Below are 16456 nucleotides of genomic sequence, written 5' to 3' on the forward strand. Positions count from 1 at the left end.
GAACGAGACAAAAATAGATTTGGAGGTTTTTCGCGATGTTTTATGGACTTAAATTATGTAAAAAGAGTTTATATTAAATTTACATAAGTTTTTTGAACATTAGACGTCATGTGATGGCAAATATTCTTGCACCAACGGCTTGTAGTTAACATTGCCTTTACTAGATAGCGCCACTGTTTTACGTTTTTATTTCATTTTATTGTAATTTCGGGGTCATTTTGCAGACGAAAATGAGCACTGCACTAATAATTTGTATAAAAAACTCGGAAATATTATAATTTGGCAAGTTAGCGGCCGTGTCGACCATTTTAGAAGGACCATTCGCATCCATGTCAAGCAGATGGCGTTTAACATTTTCAACACGCTATACTAAAACTCACTGTGGGGATAAGTTGCTTGCGGCACGCTAACGTAATTTCCCTTAGGTCCGCTATCACGCTAACACTATACTAAAACTCTCTATTAAGGCGAAAGCCTTAATAGCCCCATAACGAGAAAAGCCGGCGGCGTGGGTTAGTGTGCGTACTCGCAGATATTGTACACCTAAATTCAGGGAGCACTTTGACTGACTGGTGACGTCACCACAGGATGACGTCGCACATAATTAAGTACTGATTACTAAGTAATTACTGATTAATGACTAAATACTAATTGACTGCTAATTAATGACGCTTAAGCTTCGCCTTTAGGAGTGGAACGTCACAGCGTGTTGTAGCGCTGCCAGGGAGTCCACGGAACGCCACCACCCGTTCGGCGCGATGCCTTGCCCTTTGAACGCAAGGGCAAGGCTTTCGGAGGAAAGGAAATGGAGCAGTACTCCGTCATCTCGGTGGACACCCGAACCGCACAGAAGGGAGGAAGTGGGAGTGAAACAAGAGAAACAGGAAGAGGGGCCGTAATGAAGAAAATTAAAATTGTATTTGAGGAAAGGAAATTTTGCAACAACTGTCTCACATATTTCGGTGGACACCCGTCACCGTCGATGAGTCACCCAAGGGGGGGCTGGATGTAACAGCGACGGACGGACGGGGGTATGAGCCATTAAGAGGGCTCACCAGCTACAAGGCAACTCAGATTTGAACTTTTTCTGTCGATAGATGGCAGCACCTGAGTACCCCAAAAAGGAGGGAAGTTCTATTCCCCCTCCAGGTGTGTAAACTACACCGCGACACGAAAAAAAGTATTCGTTCTTCCGCGTACACAAAGTAGAGCCCAGAACTATCTGTAGGTATGCGGCCAAGGTTCCAGAGACCGAAGCACAAAAAAGTTGACCCCCCTCTCAAGCCATTGAGCACAGAAGGATGTGGGGGTCATACAATGGACCATTTCCCAGTAACCCACCAATTTAGCGTTTCTGGTTTGGGTCGCCTAAGCTTCCTTCAGTCTTTTCTGCGAAAATTCTTTTACAATGGTAAGGTGGGGTGACTGGTTTCGCCTGAGCAGACAGGTGTGGTCGGTTAAAATGGCTTGGTGCATCCGCAGGACATTACCCGGAAAAGGTTCCATTGTGTTGAACACCTATGTAGTCAGTCTCTAAATAAAAGGAAAGAAAGGAGCTCCTAGCACTGTAACGGACACGTGTCGTGTTCGTATCAGTGCCGCGCATCAGTGATTGCATCGCGCCGATGCGCAACAGTAATGCGCAGTAGGTTACAGCGTCCCGCTCGGCTCGCCCAGAACGCCGGCGCGCGTCCCGCTCGGCTTGCCCAGAACGCCGGCGCGCGTCCCGCTCGGCTTGCCCAGAACGCCGGCACGCGTCCCGCTCGGCTCGCCCAGAACGCCGGCGCGCGTCCCACTCGGCTGGCCCAGAACGCCGGCAAGCGTCGTCCCTCCGGTACAGCGCTATTGCTCGTGCCTATAAAAGCTGTGCCTTCAATAAACAGTGGTTCATTCTTGCACTGACCATGCTGCTGTAAGCGTCGTCCCTCCGGCTGGTTACAAGCACAAGGCTCATGGCTGGTCTTCTTCCCTTTCCCGCGTAGCCTTCTAGCTGCAGAAGGATGTCCTCGATTGTAGTGACAGCGTGCAGCTTACTTTGCCTAGTCTCGTACGAGCGTTCCCAGGGCCGGACACCCATCTTCCGCTTCTCAGCACCAACAAGGCTTGAGTTTGGCTTGTTCTGACGGTAGCCATCATCTTGAGGCACATTTGTGCGCCGTACTTTGTTCCCTGATTTGTCTCAAGGTGCTTGAATACCAGCAGGCAACAAGTCAGCAGAAAATGCCAGCAAAGAATTTCAGGTACGGGAAGCGTAAACGTGCAGGTGCACTGATTGCGAACACCAGAAAGAGGCAAGCTCGTGATAACGAACCTCCTACGTGCAAAACACACTATCCCCTCTATGGTGGCGACCTTGCCCACCCTGCTGAAGATTCTGCGTCCCCAGAAGTCAGCGAGCACAACCCAAGGCCGGCAGACGTTGAAGCCCCCATCAAAGAATCCGAGGTGTCAGGAAGTGCCCTGTCATCTTCAGTGATGAGCACAACAGAGTCGTGCGACGAAGATATTGCTAATGGAGGTCCCGCGATCACCACCGTAAAGAGCGGCAGTGCAAATGCTGGAATTCAAGGGCGGCGCATTGTTAGCCTTCAGTACCTGTTGACCAGCTTGCAAAAGACCGCCCTCCATGTTCCCTTCAACTGCACTTTGGCGGATATGGACTGTGTGTCTGAAAGAAAGCAAGGTCTACGAAGCACGTTGACTCTTGTATGCAGGATGTGCCGAAGGAAGGATGTCATCCACACAGACCCGCCATCTGATGCACAAGCTTCCAGCGGCTGCGGCGATATAAACACATCAGCGGTGTGTGGAATAATGTCAATTGGCTGTGGCTTCTCAAACCTTAACGAACTGCTTGCGTCTATGAACATCCCAAGAATGTCATCGGACACTTACACGAAAATAGAGGACGACGTTGGCAACATTATCAATCAAGCCGCCTGGGAGGAAATGAAAACAGCGGGCGCAGAGGAGGCAAGGCTGGCAAGAGAATGCGGCGACATTGACAGTGACGGTACACCCACGATAGCAGTCATCGCAGATGGTGCGTGGTCAAAGAGATCCTACAGGAACAAATATGACGCTCCGTCAGGCGTGGTGAGTGCACGAATTTATTTAGTTGCCATAGCGGTAAAAAGCGCTGCATTTTGTACTTGAAATATTTCACACTTGTTCTTTCGGCTAATTGGGGAGGTATGGAAAAGATCCGCGCTTTCATAACCTAGCTGCATGTACACGGGGCTATGTACCGTTGTGATCGAAAGGCATCAAACTGCCTAGAGGTAGTTTTAAAGTAGCACTTGAATAGCAGGCATGATAAGCTGAAATACCTATATGTTCGAGCGATTAGCAGTGCAGCCAGTAGGGCAGCTTCTTGACTAATATTGGTCTTACTCTTTCAGGCTGCTATCGTTGGTCACAGAACTGGAAAGGTCCTGTACCTTGGCGTGAAAAACAAGATATGCGCAATGTGTGGCCGGACTCCACAAGGTGCCACCCCGAAACAGCATCAGTGCCACGAGAACTGGCAGGGAAGCTCAACAAGCATGGAGCAAGCTATTGTGGTGGAAGGCTTCAAGAAAAGCGTTGAGCTACATGGCATCAAATATACAAAACTTATTGCTGATGGCGATTCCAGCACTTACAGATCTATCGTGGCAGCAGCACCGTATGGCAACCAGCGGGTTGAAAAAATTGAGTGCAGGAACCACCTACTTCGAAACTATGCAGCAAAAATAAGAGAGATCGCTCAGAAGAAGCGGCTAGAAAAAATTCCTCCTAAATTAAAGAACTCTATTCTCCAAGCAGCTGTTCGCCTACGGCATGGAGTTGCAACAGCAATAAAAGTTAGAAGCTCTGAAGAGGCATCGTTTTCTGAAAAAATAGACCGTCTTGCTCATGACATAAAGAACGGCCCAAATCATGTGTTCGGAGACCACGCTAACTGCGCTGATTACTTCTGTTCCGGAAGCAAAGCGGGAGAAGAAAATATATTTCCTGAAATAGTTCAAAAAGGCATCTTTGAAGAAATTTGTGTTGCCATGAGCAGAGTGGTCGCAAACACGGCGAGCCTAATAATGGACGTCGATAACAATGCTGCCGAACATTACAACTCCATTGTGGCGAAATTTGTAGGAGGAAAGAGGATAAACTATTGTTTGAAAAGATCCTACGAGACAAGGTGTTTTGCAGCCTCCTTATCGCTCAACTGCCGAGGAACATACCACGAAAAAATCGCGCGCAGGATTTCGGGAGGGCAGCTTGGAGGATGCACAGAATCATTTGTGAAGGCGACAGTTTCTAGGAGGAATTCAAAGCGAAAGCTACCGAAAAAGAAGATACCAACCACTTCACGCTGCAAGCGCAGAGAAAAGGAGCGACATACTGGTGCCGATGCTGATTACGGCTTACCAGACATGGAGCCCGGTGCTTTTCAATCTACTTCCGACACCTTCCTGAAATCGCTTTCGCTATCAGCAACCAACATCGAAGACCTGCAGCGAGCAACGTCGAAGCAGAGTGGATGCACTCTGTGGAAACAAGAAAGGCGAAAGAGATTGACAGCATCATTGTTTGGTGCTATTTGTAAAATGAAACCAACGACGGGATGTGGGCGGACAGTTGGCGACATCCTGTACAAGGAAATAACTTCCGAAGCGATTCGGTATGGAAAAGACCACGAGTGCTTAGCACTCAAGCAAATCGAAAATGAGTGCAACGTCGTGGTGAAGGAGTGCGGCCTGTTTGTTGACCAGGAGAACCCCTTTCTTGGCGCTTCCCCGGACGGACTCATTGGGGAGGACGTTCTTGTTGAAGTCAAGTGTCCTTACTCAGCGAGGGACCTTACTCCACTAGAAGGAGTTCGCGCCAAAAAAATAGTCTGCTGTGAGGAAAACAAGAGCGGGAGATTGCAGCTGAAGACAAAAAGTAATTACTGGTACCAAGTGCAAGGACAGCTGAATATTGCTCGCCGTAAAAAGTGCTTGTTTGTGCTGTGGACCAAAAAAGGCATCAGCACTGAAGCGATTTCCAGGAATCAATCGTTTTGGGAGGACGAGATGTTGCCGCGGCTCAAAAAATTTTATATGTACTGCTTGCTGCCTGAGCTCGTGGACCCAAGGAGGAGCCGTGGCCTTCCAATTCGTGAGCCTGATTACATTCTCGAAGCACAAAAGGCTCGCTCGCTCAAGCGACCTTTGAAGGAAACGTCGGAAAATGACGATAGCCAAGAAACCGCCTAGAACACCCATTCTGGCTACAGCGTGTGTTTCGCTTTTCCTTCTTTCACTGTGTCCCGCGCGACACACACGAACTGCGTTCACTGTGCAGCTGACGCAAGCCATCCTGCGCTACAGTATAGGTGCCGTCGGACGATGACGCGTTTCATCCACAGATGAACGGCCACATGCAGCGCTTGAACAAAACCATTGCAGACGAGCTCGGCATGCATGCCGACGCAGAACACAAGGCCTGGGATGTCTTCCTTCCGTACGTCATGTTCGTCTACTACAGCGCACTTATTGAGACCAGTACTATGTGACACATTTTAGGCTCATTTACGGCAAAAAGTAACCACAACGCTGGACGCCATGCTGCCAAACGTCACCAATGAGGACATACTTGACGTCACCGCCTGCTTGCAGCGTGCAGAAGCTCTACGAGTTGCCCGGCTACGCATTACAGACCAAGAGCGAACGTACGCCCAACGCTGCAATCTCCGCCGTCTCCACGCACAATACAAGCCAGGTGACCGTGTGTGGGTGGAGACGCCTATTCTACGGCAGCCCAATAAAGAGCTTGTTTCAGTACCGCGTTAATCTGCTCGTCTGTGTTTTCACGGCATTTTCACCACCTCGTGAAAATATTTAAATTATAACAGATTTACTTGCTTTGATACCTCCTTCCCTGCTTATAATTCCACAAAGAAATAAATCAGAGTTAGAGAAAACTGAAGAGGACGGGAAGTGTGGCTCGCAAAAGCACCGAGAGCGTCCTGCAGCTATGCATGGTGGCCGGACGCAAACTTTGTCATTGCATAAGCGAGTTCTTGCTTAGCCCTGTTTACATGAACCAATAACGTCAGGTTGAGTCGGGCTGCGCAAGGTCAACCCAACTCGACCAACGCGTGTTGTTAGTGGCTATTTATTGGCAGTGTTGTCAGTAACGCGTTACAAGTAACGGCGTTACCGGCAACGCGTTACTTTTTTCGGTAACATAGTAACGTACTCGTTACCATTTCGAAATTGTTACGGGTAACGTACTTACGTTAACATTTTTCGGTAATTAGAGGTGTCATGTTACTGGTTACTTCTTAATTCAATTGTCCCTCTCCGCCTCTCTTTCAGAAAAAAAAAACGCCAAAAATAGTATTGCAAATAAACAAAATCTACCGGTGTTCTTGACGACCCTTGTTGCGGCTCGCATGCATGCCAAAAAAAAACCTGCCCTTGACGACGCACTCAACTAAAAAAAAGCACAAACACGCAGTCACAAACTTGTCTTCGCCCCCAAACCACTCACACACACATCTCTCTAAAGAGTGGACGCATGCCAAGCCACCAATGAACCATTTGCAGAAATCTGTAAGTCAGTGTCTCGTTCCCAGGTGACACTCTCGCATTCTTTGTGGAAGAAGTTCCCTCTTCTGAGAAAACTCAGGAATGTCGCCAGTTTACTTCAAGATGGCCCTAAAAGAGCCGTGGAAAGAGTACAATGGTACAGCACACAAAAGGGGATCGCAGTCAACCAGCTGTTTCTATCTGCAACTCCGGCTACGTTTCTCGTTATTGAGCTCCTAAGCGAGCGAAGCTGACCTTGAACACCTTGACGTAAACACTCGCATTTTTGCGATAATTACGAAGGTTCAAGTAAAAAAAAAATTTTTTATGTGCGCAAATATATTTTTTCAGGAACTATGACATTTACATTTCTTTGTTGCTACACAATTTCCGCGTAATTTCGTAAGCAGAAGCACACCAGAATTACTGTAAATTTGCTCAGTTCAGCTATGTTTTCTTTGTGAAGTTGGAATTATATGAGGTATGAGCTTTATAAAACTGTTATCTTGAGTTCTTACAGCAAAGACGCACTGATTAAAATTTATGGCCATGGAGTGACGGCAAAGTAACGTGCGATACTTTTTTTCGGTAACGGTAACGCGTTCCTTTTTTTTAGTGTAACGAGTAACGTATTTAGTTACTTTTTTTCGGTAACGCCTACAACACTGTAATTATTAAGGCGGAAGCCTTTACTGTCTCATCGTTGTAAGCAGCAGTTGTCGACAGAAAATGTCACGCTTTTCAATTGGTGGCAACGGTCGTGACGTCACAGTGCGCGAATTTCAAACCGGGCCAATTGTACTTTGGCTAGTAACCATGCAACCAATTGAAGGCATCGTATAGTGATGCTCCAAGTAAGTGGGACTGAGCTTAGTTAATTGCTTAATTGCCCAATTAGCTTTACTAGTCAGGCCATATAAATAAATAAAACCGATTAAGAAATTCGTCGAGCTCAGGAATCGAACCCCGGTCTTCGGCGTGAGAGACGAGCATGCTACCCACTCCGCCATGCCTGCTCGATGGTTTGGAATGAACAAAGGCGCGTCTAGTGAATACGGTGTCTTCACTCACTCTCATCCTCCTCCATTCCCTTCCCGCGAGGTTTAGGTGTCCACCGACAAATGCGAGACAGATACATTTCCTTTCCTCAAAAACCAATTTAATGACGAGCGATGCGTAGAACCAAATGGGCGATGGCGTTCTATGGACTCCTTGGCAGCGTTGCAAGACGCTGTCGCGTTCCACTCTTAGGGGCATCAGTGACCACACACTAGGTCAAAAAAGTGCCCCCCTGAATTTTGTGAGACAGTTACTGCGTAATTTCCTTTCCTCAAATACAATTTTCATTTTCTTCATTACGGCTCCTCTTTATCTTCTTTCACTCCCACTTCCTCCCTTCCTCTACGGTGCGGTTCAGGTGTCCACCGAGATGACAGAGAATTACTGCGCCATTTCCTTTCCTCAAAAAGCGTTGCGTTCAAAGGGCAAGGCATCGCGCTGAACGGGTGGTGTTCCGTGGACTCCCTGGCAGCGCTACAACGCGCTGTCGCGTTCCACTCCTAAAGGCGAAGTTAATTAGTATTCAGGCATTAATCAGTAATTAACCATTAATAAGTGATTTGTCATCACTTAGTAATTAGTACTCAATTATATGTGACGCCACCGGTGCCACAGAAACAGCGAAGGTGGTGCGGAAAACGCTTCCGCCTCTACCCACTTTAGACAGTCAAAGTGCCCCCTGAAATTTTTGGTAATAAGAAAGTAAAAAGAAGGACCAGACGTCGCGTGTTTGCATAAACTCGATTTCAGCGAGTGAAGACCGGTTCAACTGCAGCGACACCAAGCTTCGAGCCTCGCATTGCAAGCGAGCAGTGGTAACATATCCAAGATTGAGGCACGCCACCGCTGCTTCGGAGATGCGACGGCGCAAGCAAAAACAATTTCGCGCTTATCCTTTCCCCTCCGTTTTTTCGGCTCGACAGCGTTTACAAGCACATCGGGGCAGGGAGGAGTTGAGTCAACCTACCCCTTTGCGCGGAGTTGACTGGTCCCGACTCCTGACCCGACACGGCGCGTTTACATGAACCCAGTAACCGGTTTTTGGCCGGATAACTCGACACACCTGCGTTTTGGTGCAAACAGTGCCTTACTGTGTGTGTGTGTGTGTGGGGGGGGGGGGGGGTAGCTTGTAGGTGTGGCCTTGCATCTCACTTCTTTTTAGCACCACCAGCTCGAGAAAAAAAGAAAAGCAGGAATCTTTTAGAAATACAGCCCAAGCAAGAAAAAAGGAAAGAAAGAAATGAAGTTCGTCCAGGTTCTAAGAAAAACGCATGCGCACGAACACAGACAAGCAAGAAGTTGGTGGTAGAGTGCAGTAGCGACAAAATATTCTGTCGCCAGATGGAGCCACGCCGCGCTAGTAAATTTTGGCGCGAAATTCAAATCCCCTCAGAAAATACATACACAACTTTCAGAGCCTGTAAAAGGCTAACACTAACTTCGATATGGATAAAAATCGTGTCTTAACAATCAAGAAAGAAAAAGGGAGGAAATGTTGCGGACGAAATTTTGATTTTTGGCTTGGTTTTTTCACGAGATGACATGAAAGACCTACATATCTAAAAGCACCATTTTTCTGGAACTTTGCGTCTAATTGGTAAAAAAGTGAAACTTAAACAATAAAATCGGCCCGCAACATTTCCTTTATTCATTCAAGAAGAAAACGCTGCCACAAACCTCATGAAAATCGAGCCATATTTAGACACGGTACAGCTTCTGAAAGTTCCCATGTATTTCCTATGGACACTGCCACTGGTGAACCCTCTTAAAGGCTTTCGCCTTAAAAATGGCAGCGATGGCAAGAAACATAGGGTGACGTCATCAAGCCGCCCTAGTACGTACAGGCGCGGAAAAAGTAAACGGAGCACGCAACTGTCTGCGAATATTAAGGCGAAAGCCTTTAATGCCTCATACTGTCGTTAGCAGACGCGTCGGCAGGAGTGTCGACAGACGCGTCGGCAGAAGTGTCGACAGACGCGTCGGCAGCCGTGTCGACAGACGCGTCGGCAGATTCGTCCGCCTTTCGGCGTCACTGCTTAAAAGGCTCAAGGTTCCAGCATGAATAAAGGCGCATCTGGTGAATGCATGGGCTTCATAAATAAAATAAAAGGAGTAAAGTCAAGAAAAGGAAAATAAAAATAAGCAAAACAAAAATAAAAACAAAATAAAAATAAGATGTGAAAATAAAAATAGAAAACAATAAAAATAAGAAAAGGAGCAAAAATAAACAAAATATGAAAAATAAAAAAGTAAATAAAACAAACAATGGCCATATGAAAAATAAAAAAGTAAATAAAACAAACAATGGCCAGGAAACGCTTTCGCCTTGCAGCACTTTAGAAGGCCAAAGTGCCTCCTGAATTTTTTTCACGCGTCACCTAATTGAAATCCCCAGCAGTGGTGCGCGCATGCTGGTAGCGGAGGTTGGTGGGCTTTCTTGTAAACAAACAACGCTTCTTCATTACCACTGGAGAAAGCGTGATTGCACTTCGAACGCAATAGCGTGCTCCGCTTACTTGTGGCGCGGCCTGTACAGCAAGAAGAGCCCCGTCATTTCAGAGAATCATGCACATGCTCACTCGTCTATACATATTCCCCAGTGGCTCAGCTCAGTGGCGCCAGTTTCCCGACTACATTCGCACCAAAATTGAGCAACCGTTTGTTGTACTGCGTTCCCGGTGGTGTCATATGGTTTTTCTTTGCATTGCAGCCAAGCCCGCGACGGGTATGCGAACCGAGTATAAGCGTTTCACTCGGATCTTTGTGGATTCAGCGACTGTGGAATCAGCGTTCGGAGGTGAGTCTTCATTCACAAAAACTCCTTCCAGGTCGAACGCTCACGATGACACACTAATGTATTCGCCTTCACAGCACGTAAGCAGCCTTAAGAGCCCTATTAATATTTTTTTTTATTCGCAGTTCCTCAGATTTGCCAAGTGGCACGGCGTAAGTATCAGCCGCACGTAGCGCCACGATGCAATGCAGTCTGCGCAAAGTTCGAGCAGACGAATTTACGTATGGCCAAAAAAAGACGCGACGACCAAGACGAAGAACGCGCTACGGCTCAGCGAAAACAGGCTTTTTTTTTTTTTTGTGGCGCTTTGATGCGATGGCGCGAATGGCGTTTCAGAGCCCTCGCTTTGGGTACACACATCCTGAGGAGACGCGGAGCGAAGTAAAACCGATCTATTAATAAGCGCATTTACTCTTGAGGTTCACAAACGGCGCTCTCCAAGCCGAAGGGCGATACTTCTTGCCAACAAAGTGGCTAAAGACTGAGAACAACGCAACATGAGATCGAGATGAAAATGAGCTCAACAGGCTGACTATTCTTGTGCTGAAAATTCGCTACTCACCGACTCGCCGACGCTCGCCTCGAAGCCTCGCGCCCTTGTTGCAGTGAAAGAAGTCCGAATTCTTACTTCCACGGCACCATCCACTAAGGCAGTACAAACACGAATTCCGTTCACTACACGACACCAGAAACCAGGCACACATCACTAAACGTCCACGAAGTCCGCACCTTGCATTCATACTTGCACGGTACCAGCCACAGAGGTCCAAACACAAATTCCGTAGACTACACGACGCCAGAAACCAGGCACACATCACTAAACGTCCACGAAAACAGGTCCACAAGGGATGGTTTTCGTTATTACCAGCATCCACGACACAACGACGAGTCGCGTCACGTTAGATCGATTAGAGAACGCCGCCAACGCCGCTCACTTCACTGACGCAGACGATGCCGAGCAAGAAACTCTATGATGCCGAGACGCCAAGCAGCAGCGCGCTCATTGGACCACCGCATCAGCAGACCTGTCACGTGATAAGCGCCGGCGGGCTCATTGGACTAGGGAAGAGAGAGAGAAACGCAAATAAACAAAATTTTCTGCAACAAAAATTAACAGCAAAACAAGTGGAGGGTTTTCTTCGCGTGCGTTCGTTCTTCGCAACTTTTCCCAGAGGCTGCGGTCCACGGAATATCTGTTCTCGCTTCGGCGAGCGCGGCTTCGGCCCTCGTCGGGGCGCGCGAGCGCCCAACTGCAGGCACAAATAAAGTTTACTCCAATCCAATCCAATCGGCCGCTTATCTGATTTTTGAGCAGCGTCCGCTTCGGCGGACGCAGTTGTTGCTGCGACGCGCGTCTTTCCTTTCCTCTCTCTCCTTCCTCTGATCTTTTAACTCTCCTCTATCTGCACGTGGCAGCGGTGGTGGCTTGGCTCGAGCCAGTAGCAGGCCCGTGCAATTTCCTTTTCATCCTTCTCTCAGTCACAACACAACACACCGCCCTCACCCCCTTTCTTCGGCAGTGAGCATTTCGCATGAACCCGAGCGCGGTGGTAAAATTGGTAAATTGGTTTTTGAGGAAACGAAGTGGCGCAGTATCGGTGTTTTTTCTCGTAGCCACCGCAGCGCCGGTGTCTATATTATATTTGATGTCAGTGCTCGTTAAAGATCCCCAGGTGGCCGAAATTATTCCAGAGCTCTCTACTACGTCGCCTCTTTCCTCTTTCACTCCCGTCTTGCCTTCCTCAGCGCGCATCGGGAGTCTTCTCAGACAATTGAGATGTGAGACAGTCACCGCGCCTTGCATTTCCTAATAGCCATAAGCGCTTTTGTAAAAATTCAGGGGCACTTTGACTGTCTAAAGTGCGTAGAGGCGAAAGCGTTTTCCGCACCACTTTGACTGCTTCTGTGGCACTGGTGGCGTCAAATGTAATTGAGTACTAATTACTAAGTGATGACGAATCACTAATTGATGGTTAATTACTGATTGATGCTGAATACTAATTAAGTGTTAATGAATGACGCTTAAGCTTCGCCTTTAGGAGTGGAACGCGACAGCGTGTTGTAGCGCTGCCAGGGAGTCCACGGAACGCCACCACCCGTTCGGCGCGATGCTTTGCCGTTTGAACGCAACGCTTTTTGAGGAAAGGAAATGGCGCAGTAATTCTTTGTCATCTCGGTGAACACCTGAACCGCACCGTAGAGGAAGGGAGGAAGTGGGAGTGAAAGAAGAAAGACAAAGATGGCCCGTAACGAAGAAAATGAAAATTGTATTTGAGGAAAGGAAATTACGCAGTAACTGTCTCCCATATCTCGGTGGACACCCGTCAAAGTTCAGGGAGGGGGGGTGCATTTTTTTTACCTAAAGTGCAGTCACTGATGTGTGGTTAAGATGTTAAGCTTCGCCTCTAAGAGTGGAACGCGACAGCGTCTTGCAACGCTGCCAGGGACTCCATAGAACGCCATCGCCCATTCGGTTCTACGCCTCGCTCGTCGGTAAATTGGTTTTTGAGGAAAGGAAATGTATCTGTCTCTTATATCTCGGTGGACATCTAAACCTTGCCGGAAGGGAAGGGAGGAGGATGGCAGTGAGCGAAGACACCGTATTCACTAGACGCGCCTTTGTTCATTCCAAACCATCGAGCTGGCATGGCGGAGTGGATAGCATGCTCGTCTCGCACTCCGAAGCCCGGGGTTCGATTCCCGGGCTCGACCAATTTCCTACTCGGTTTTATTTATTTATATGACCTGACTAGAAAAGTTAATTAGGCTAATTGGGTAATTAAGCAATTAACTAAGCTCAGTCCCACTTACTTGGAGCATCACTATATGATCCGTTCAATTGGTTGTATGGTTACTAGCCAAAGCACAATTGGCCCTTTTGAAATTGGCGCACTGTTACGTCACGACCGTTTCGACCAACTGAAAAGTGTGACATTTCTGTCGACAACTGCTGCTTACAACGATGAGACATTAAAGGCTTTCGCCTTCAAAATTGTTTTCATTGCGGAAGCAATACTACTCGCACTTTCAAGCCTTTGCGTGACCCGGCCGCAGTTACGTTTGACCTTTAGCGGAGTGCATATGGGCGACCAACTCGCTCCTTCAGATAGCCCGGCTGCAGTTAGGTGTGTGTTTGCCGCGCTGCGCACCTGTGGCGCTTCTGCCGCTGTGACGTCATACCAGCTGTAGCTTTCTCAGTCGCAACAACATCAAAAACAAAATATAAAAAAATTACCGAAGACGCTTTGAGTCGTCGCGCAGCGGCGGCCGGTAGCCACGCGTGTCCTGTAGACGCGGCGCACTGCGTTCCTTCAGTTGGAGGCGCTGCGCTTTTGCTTTCGCAACCTACCAGGCTTAACCAAAGCTAAGCCCCTGCCAATTTTTTTTAGGGGGGAGGAAATGGCTCAGTATCTGTCTCGCATACCTCGGTGGACACCTGAACCGCGCCTAAGGGAGGGGAGGAAGGTGGGAGTGAAAGAAGAAAGACAGAAGGAGGTGCCGTAGTGGGCGTCTCCGGAATAATTCCGGCACACAGCATGCGGGCGCGTTTTGCGTTCCGCCTCCATCGAAACGCGGCCGCAGGGGTTGGGTTCGAGCCCGGCTACTCCGGCTCGGTAGACGAGCGACTTAACCACTGAGCCACCGCGGTGGATTATGTCCAGTTCACGATTCAGCGCACCCGTTGCTCATGCTTTTACGTTGTAAAATAAACAGACATGAAGCATTCTGCGATTTTAACGTCCCGTAGTTTACGCCATAGAGCAGGTGGCGACGCAACTGCGCTTCTCTGCGAGTATGACATAAGAAGAGCGCGTTTTATTAACGCGATTGTTTAGGGCCCCGTCTCGCAGAAAAACCGGTGTCGTCGTCGGCAGCGTTGGCCGTGAGCGAAAAATCCTAGAATTAATAAATAAAACCGAGTAGGAACTTGTTCGAAATGGGGAATCGAACCAGGGCCTCCGGAGTGCGAGATGAGAACGCTAACCCCTCCGCCATGCCATTTTTAGAGCGCAGCTCTTTGGCGTCCGTTCCTGGGTTTCGCGTCGTCGTCGGCGTCGGCCTCGTAACCAGCTCCGCCCCCAATGTCTCGCTTTTCAATTGGTCGAAATGCTCGTGACGTCACAGTGCGCGAATTTCAAATGGGGCCAATTGTACTTAGGCTAGTAACCATGCAACCAATCAAAGGGATCGTATAGTGATGCTGCAGCTAAGTTGGACTGAGTTTAGTTAATTGCTTAATTAATCAATTAGCCTAATTAATATAGAGGAGAATGAAGAGGTCAGAAGAAAAGAAAAGAAAGACGCGCGCCGCAGCGACAACAGCGTCCGCGGAAGGAGACGCTGCTGAAAAAAACAGATAAGTACGAAGCCGCGTTCCCTCCACCACCACGCACTTCCCCACTCAGTAAAACGTTGCTCGTTTCATATACGCTGTGTCGAACATCCTAGACAGTTCCAACAATTGACAGGTTAATGACAGAACGCGATGGATAGAAATACAATAATATAAATATGAAGTAGCCTAATTAACCTTTTAGTTAGACCGCATAAATCAATAAAACCGAGAACGAAATTGGTCGAGTTGGGGAATCGAACCAGGGTCTCCGGAGTGCGATACGAGCACGCTAGCCACTCCGTAATGCCAGCTGAATGGTTTGGAATGAACAAAGGCGCGTCTAGCTAATACGGCGTCTTCGTTCACTCCCATCTTCCCCCTTTCCCTTACGGCAAGGTGCAGGTGTCCACCCAGATATGCGAGAGAACATTTCCTTTCCTCAAAAAATAAATTTACCGTCCAGCAAGGCGTACAGCCGAATTGGCGATGGCGTTCTGTGGACTCCCTGGCAGCGTTGCAAGACGCTGTCGCGTTCCACTCTTACAGGCGAAGCTTAACATGTTAACCACACATCAGTAACACACGCAGACAGCCAATGGACGCGTCATTCGCTGGCAGCAATTGATTCATCATTCACAACCACATTCTTAACGTACGCTCCCTTGCCGCACATGCCAAGGACGTACACCACGATCACATTCTGCGCCATTCCTCTGTACTTTGCTTTGCTGAAACCTGGATGGATCCCGAAGAGCCTCTCGAAATCATAGATTTCCTATACTGCTGTGGTGCTCGCAGAGACCACAACAGAGCGGCGGGAGTCGCTATCTACTTGCGCACAGGTCTCTCTGCAATACCAGTCGAAATGTTTGGCACGTCACATGAAGTTGGCGAACTGTGCGCCGCAAAGTTGCCCAACGGCTTGCTGGTAGTAGCTGCCTACTTCGCCCCTACCGCACTCACGAAAGACGTCGTGCACTTCCTGCAACTCGCATTAACCGTCCATCGATCCACACCGATGTTAGTAGTGGGGGACTTTAATGTTGACATAAAGACAAACAGCAATTTCCTAACACTTATGCGGGAGAACATCCCGTTCCTCTCGCTCGTAACGCGTCCCACGGCTGTGACAACCTCGCGAGGCACTTGTATAGATCTCGTCTTTGAGAATCAAGCATTAGTGTACCAATTCGAACATATATCACTCTATTTCTCCGACCACAAAGCTTCCTTCATGACTGTCAAGAACTGTTAGTGCAGTCTTTGTTAAAGGAATACGTGTGAAAAATAAAAAAAAAATCTGTGATAGCGCATACATGTGTTGCTCGATTCCTTTGCCTCAATCTATCGAAAAGGTGAAACAGCTTATTTGCTGCGCTCAAATTTCGCATTAGGAAGTAACGTAATCGTCGGTAATTTTTTTTTGTCTTTATTGCCTGTTTTGACAGATTACAACAGATCACAAACATATGTTCTCCGCTGCACTCTCAAACATCAAGAGTGAATATGAGTTTCACTCAAGTGAGAAAATCAAAACTGTTTTAAGGAACACAACTTTCCCATCAACTCGACAACTTGATCTCTAAAACATAGCTTCTTGTACACTTCACGCAGCTTAAATATGTTTTCTTTGAAGTAATGTCGGACAGACCGCGCATCTGCACCGCAATGTCGTACAGCCATCCTGCTTCGCCCAGTACTGTGCCGGCC

At 48.0% G+C, this 16456-nt stretch overlaps 2 protein-coding genes across 5 annotated transcripts in view; one reads left to right on the forward strand and one right to left on the reverse strand.

Annotated features, from left to right (window-relative positions):
- LOC149338760 (glutamate-gated chloride channel-like) overlaps positions 1–11636 on the reverse strand; it is a 495321-nt gene extending 483685 nt beyond the window's left edge. Inside the window, exons 1-2 of one of the 4 annotated variants that reach the window (XM_089547767.1) lie at positions 11140–11636; positions 10973–11055 (exon numbers count right to left, since the gene is read on the reverse strand). In XM_089547767.1, coding sequence (XP_089403893.1) covers positions 10973–11055; positions 11140–11225 — 169 coding nt within the window. In that variant the 5' untranslated portion in view covers positions 11226–11636. Of the gene's footprint in view, positions 1–10972 lie in introns of all 4 variants that reach the window. The other 3 variants (XM_089547768.1, XM_089547766.1, XM_089547771.1) reach the window with 3 other exon arrangements.
- LOC149338764 (uncharacterized) lies at positions 1865–5807 on the forward strand. The gene is made up of 2 exons (XM_089547765.1): positions 1865–3096; positions 3402–5807. Exons 1-2 carry the CDS (start codon positions 2221–2223, stop codon positions 5238–5240), a joined length of 2715 nt encoding a protein of 904 aa, XP_089403891.1. The 5' UTR covers positions 1865–2220; the 3' UTR covers positions 5241–5807.
- Positions 11637–16456: the final 4820 nt, after the last annotated feature.

This window comes from Amblyomma mixtum, chromosome 6 (genome assembly GCF_055824585.1).
Source record: "Amblyomma mixtum isolate Tamu chromosome 6, ASM5582458v1, whole genome shotgun sequence".
Classification (NCBI taxonomy): domain Eukaryota; kingdom Metazoa; phylum Arthropoda; class Arachnida; order Ixodida; family Ixodidae; genus Amblyomma; species Amblyomma mixtum.

Excerpts from the sequence above, each read along its gene's own strand:
- LOC149338764 (XM_089547765.1), top strand. The coding sequence starts at position 2,221 with ATGCCAGCAAAGAATTTCAGGTACGGGAAGCGTAAACGTGCAGGTGCA. Across the intron at positions 3,097-3,401 it reads ATGACGCTCCGTCAGGCGTG|GCTGCTATCGTTGGTCACAG; the intron begins GTGAGTGCACGA and ends TTACTCTTTCAG.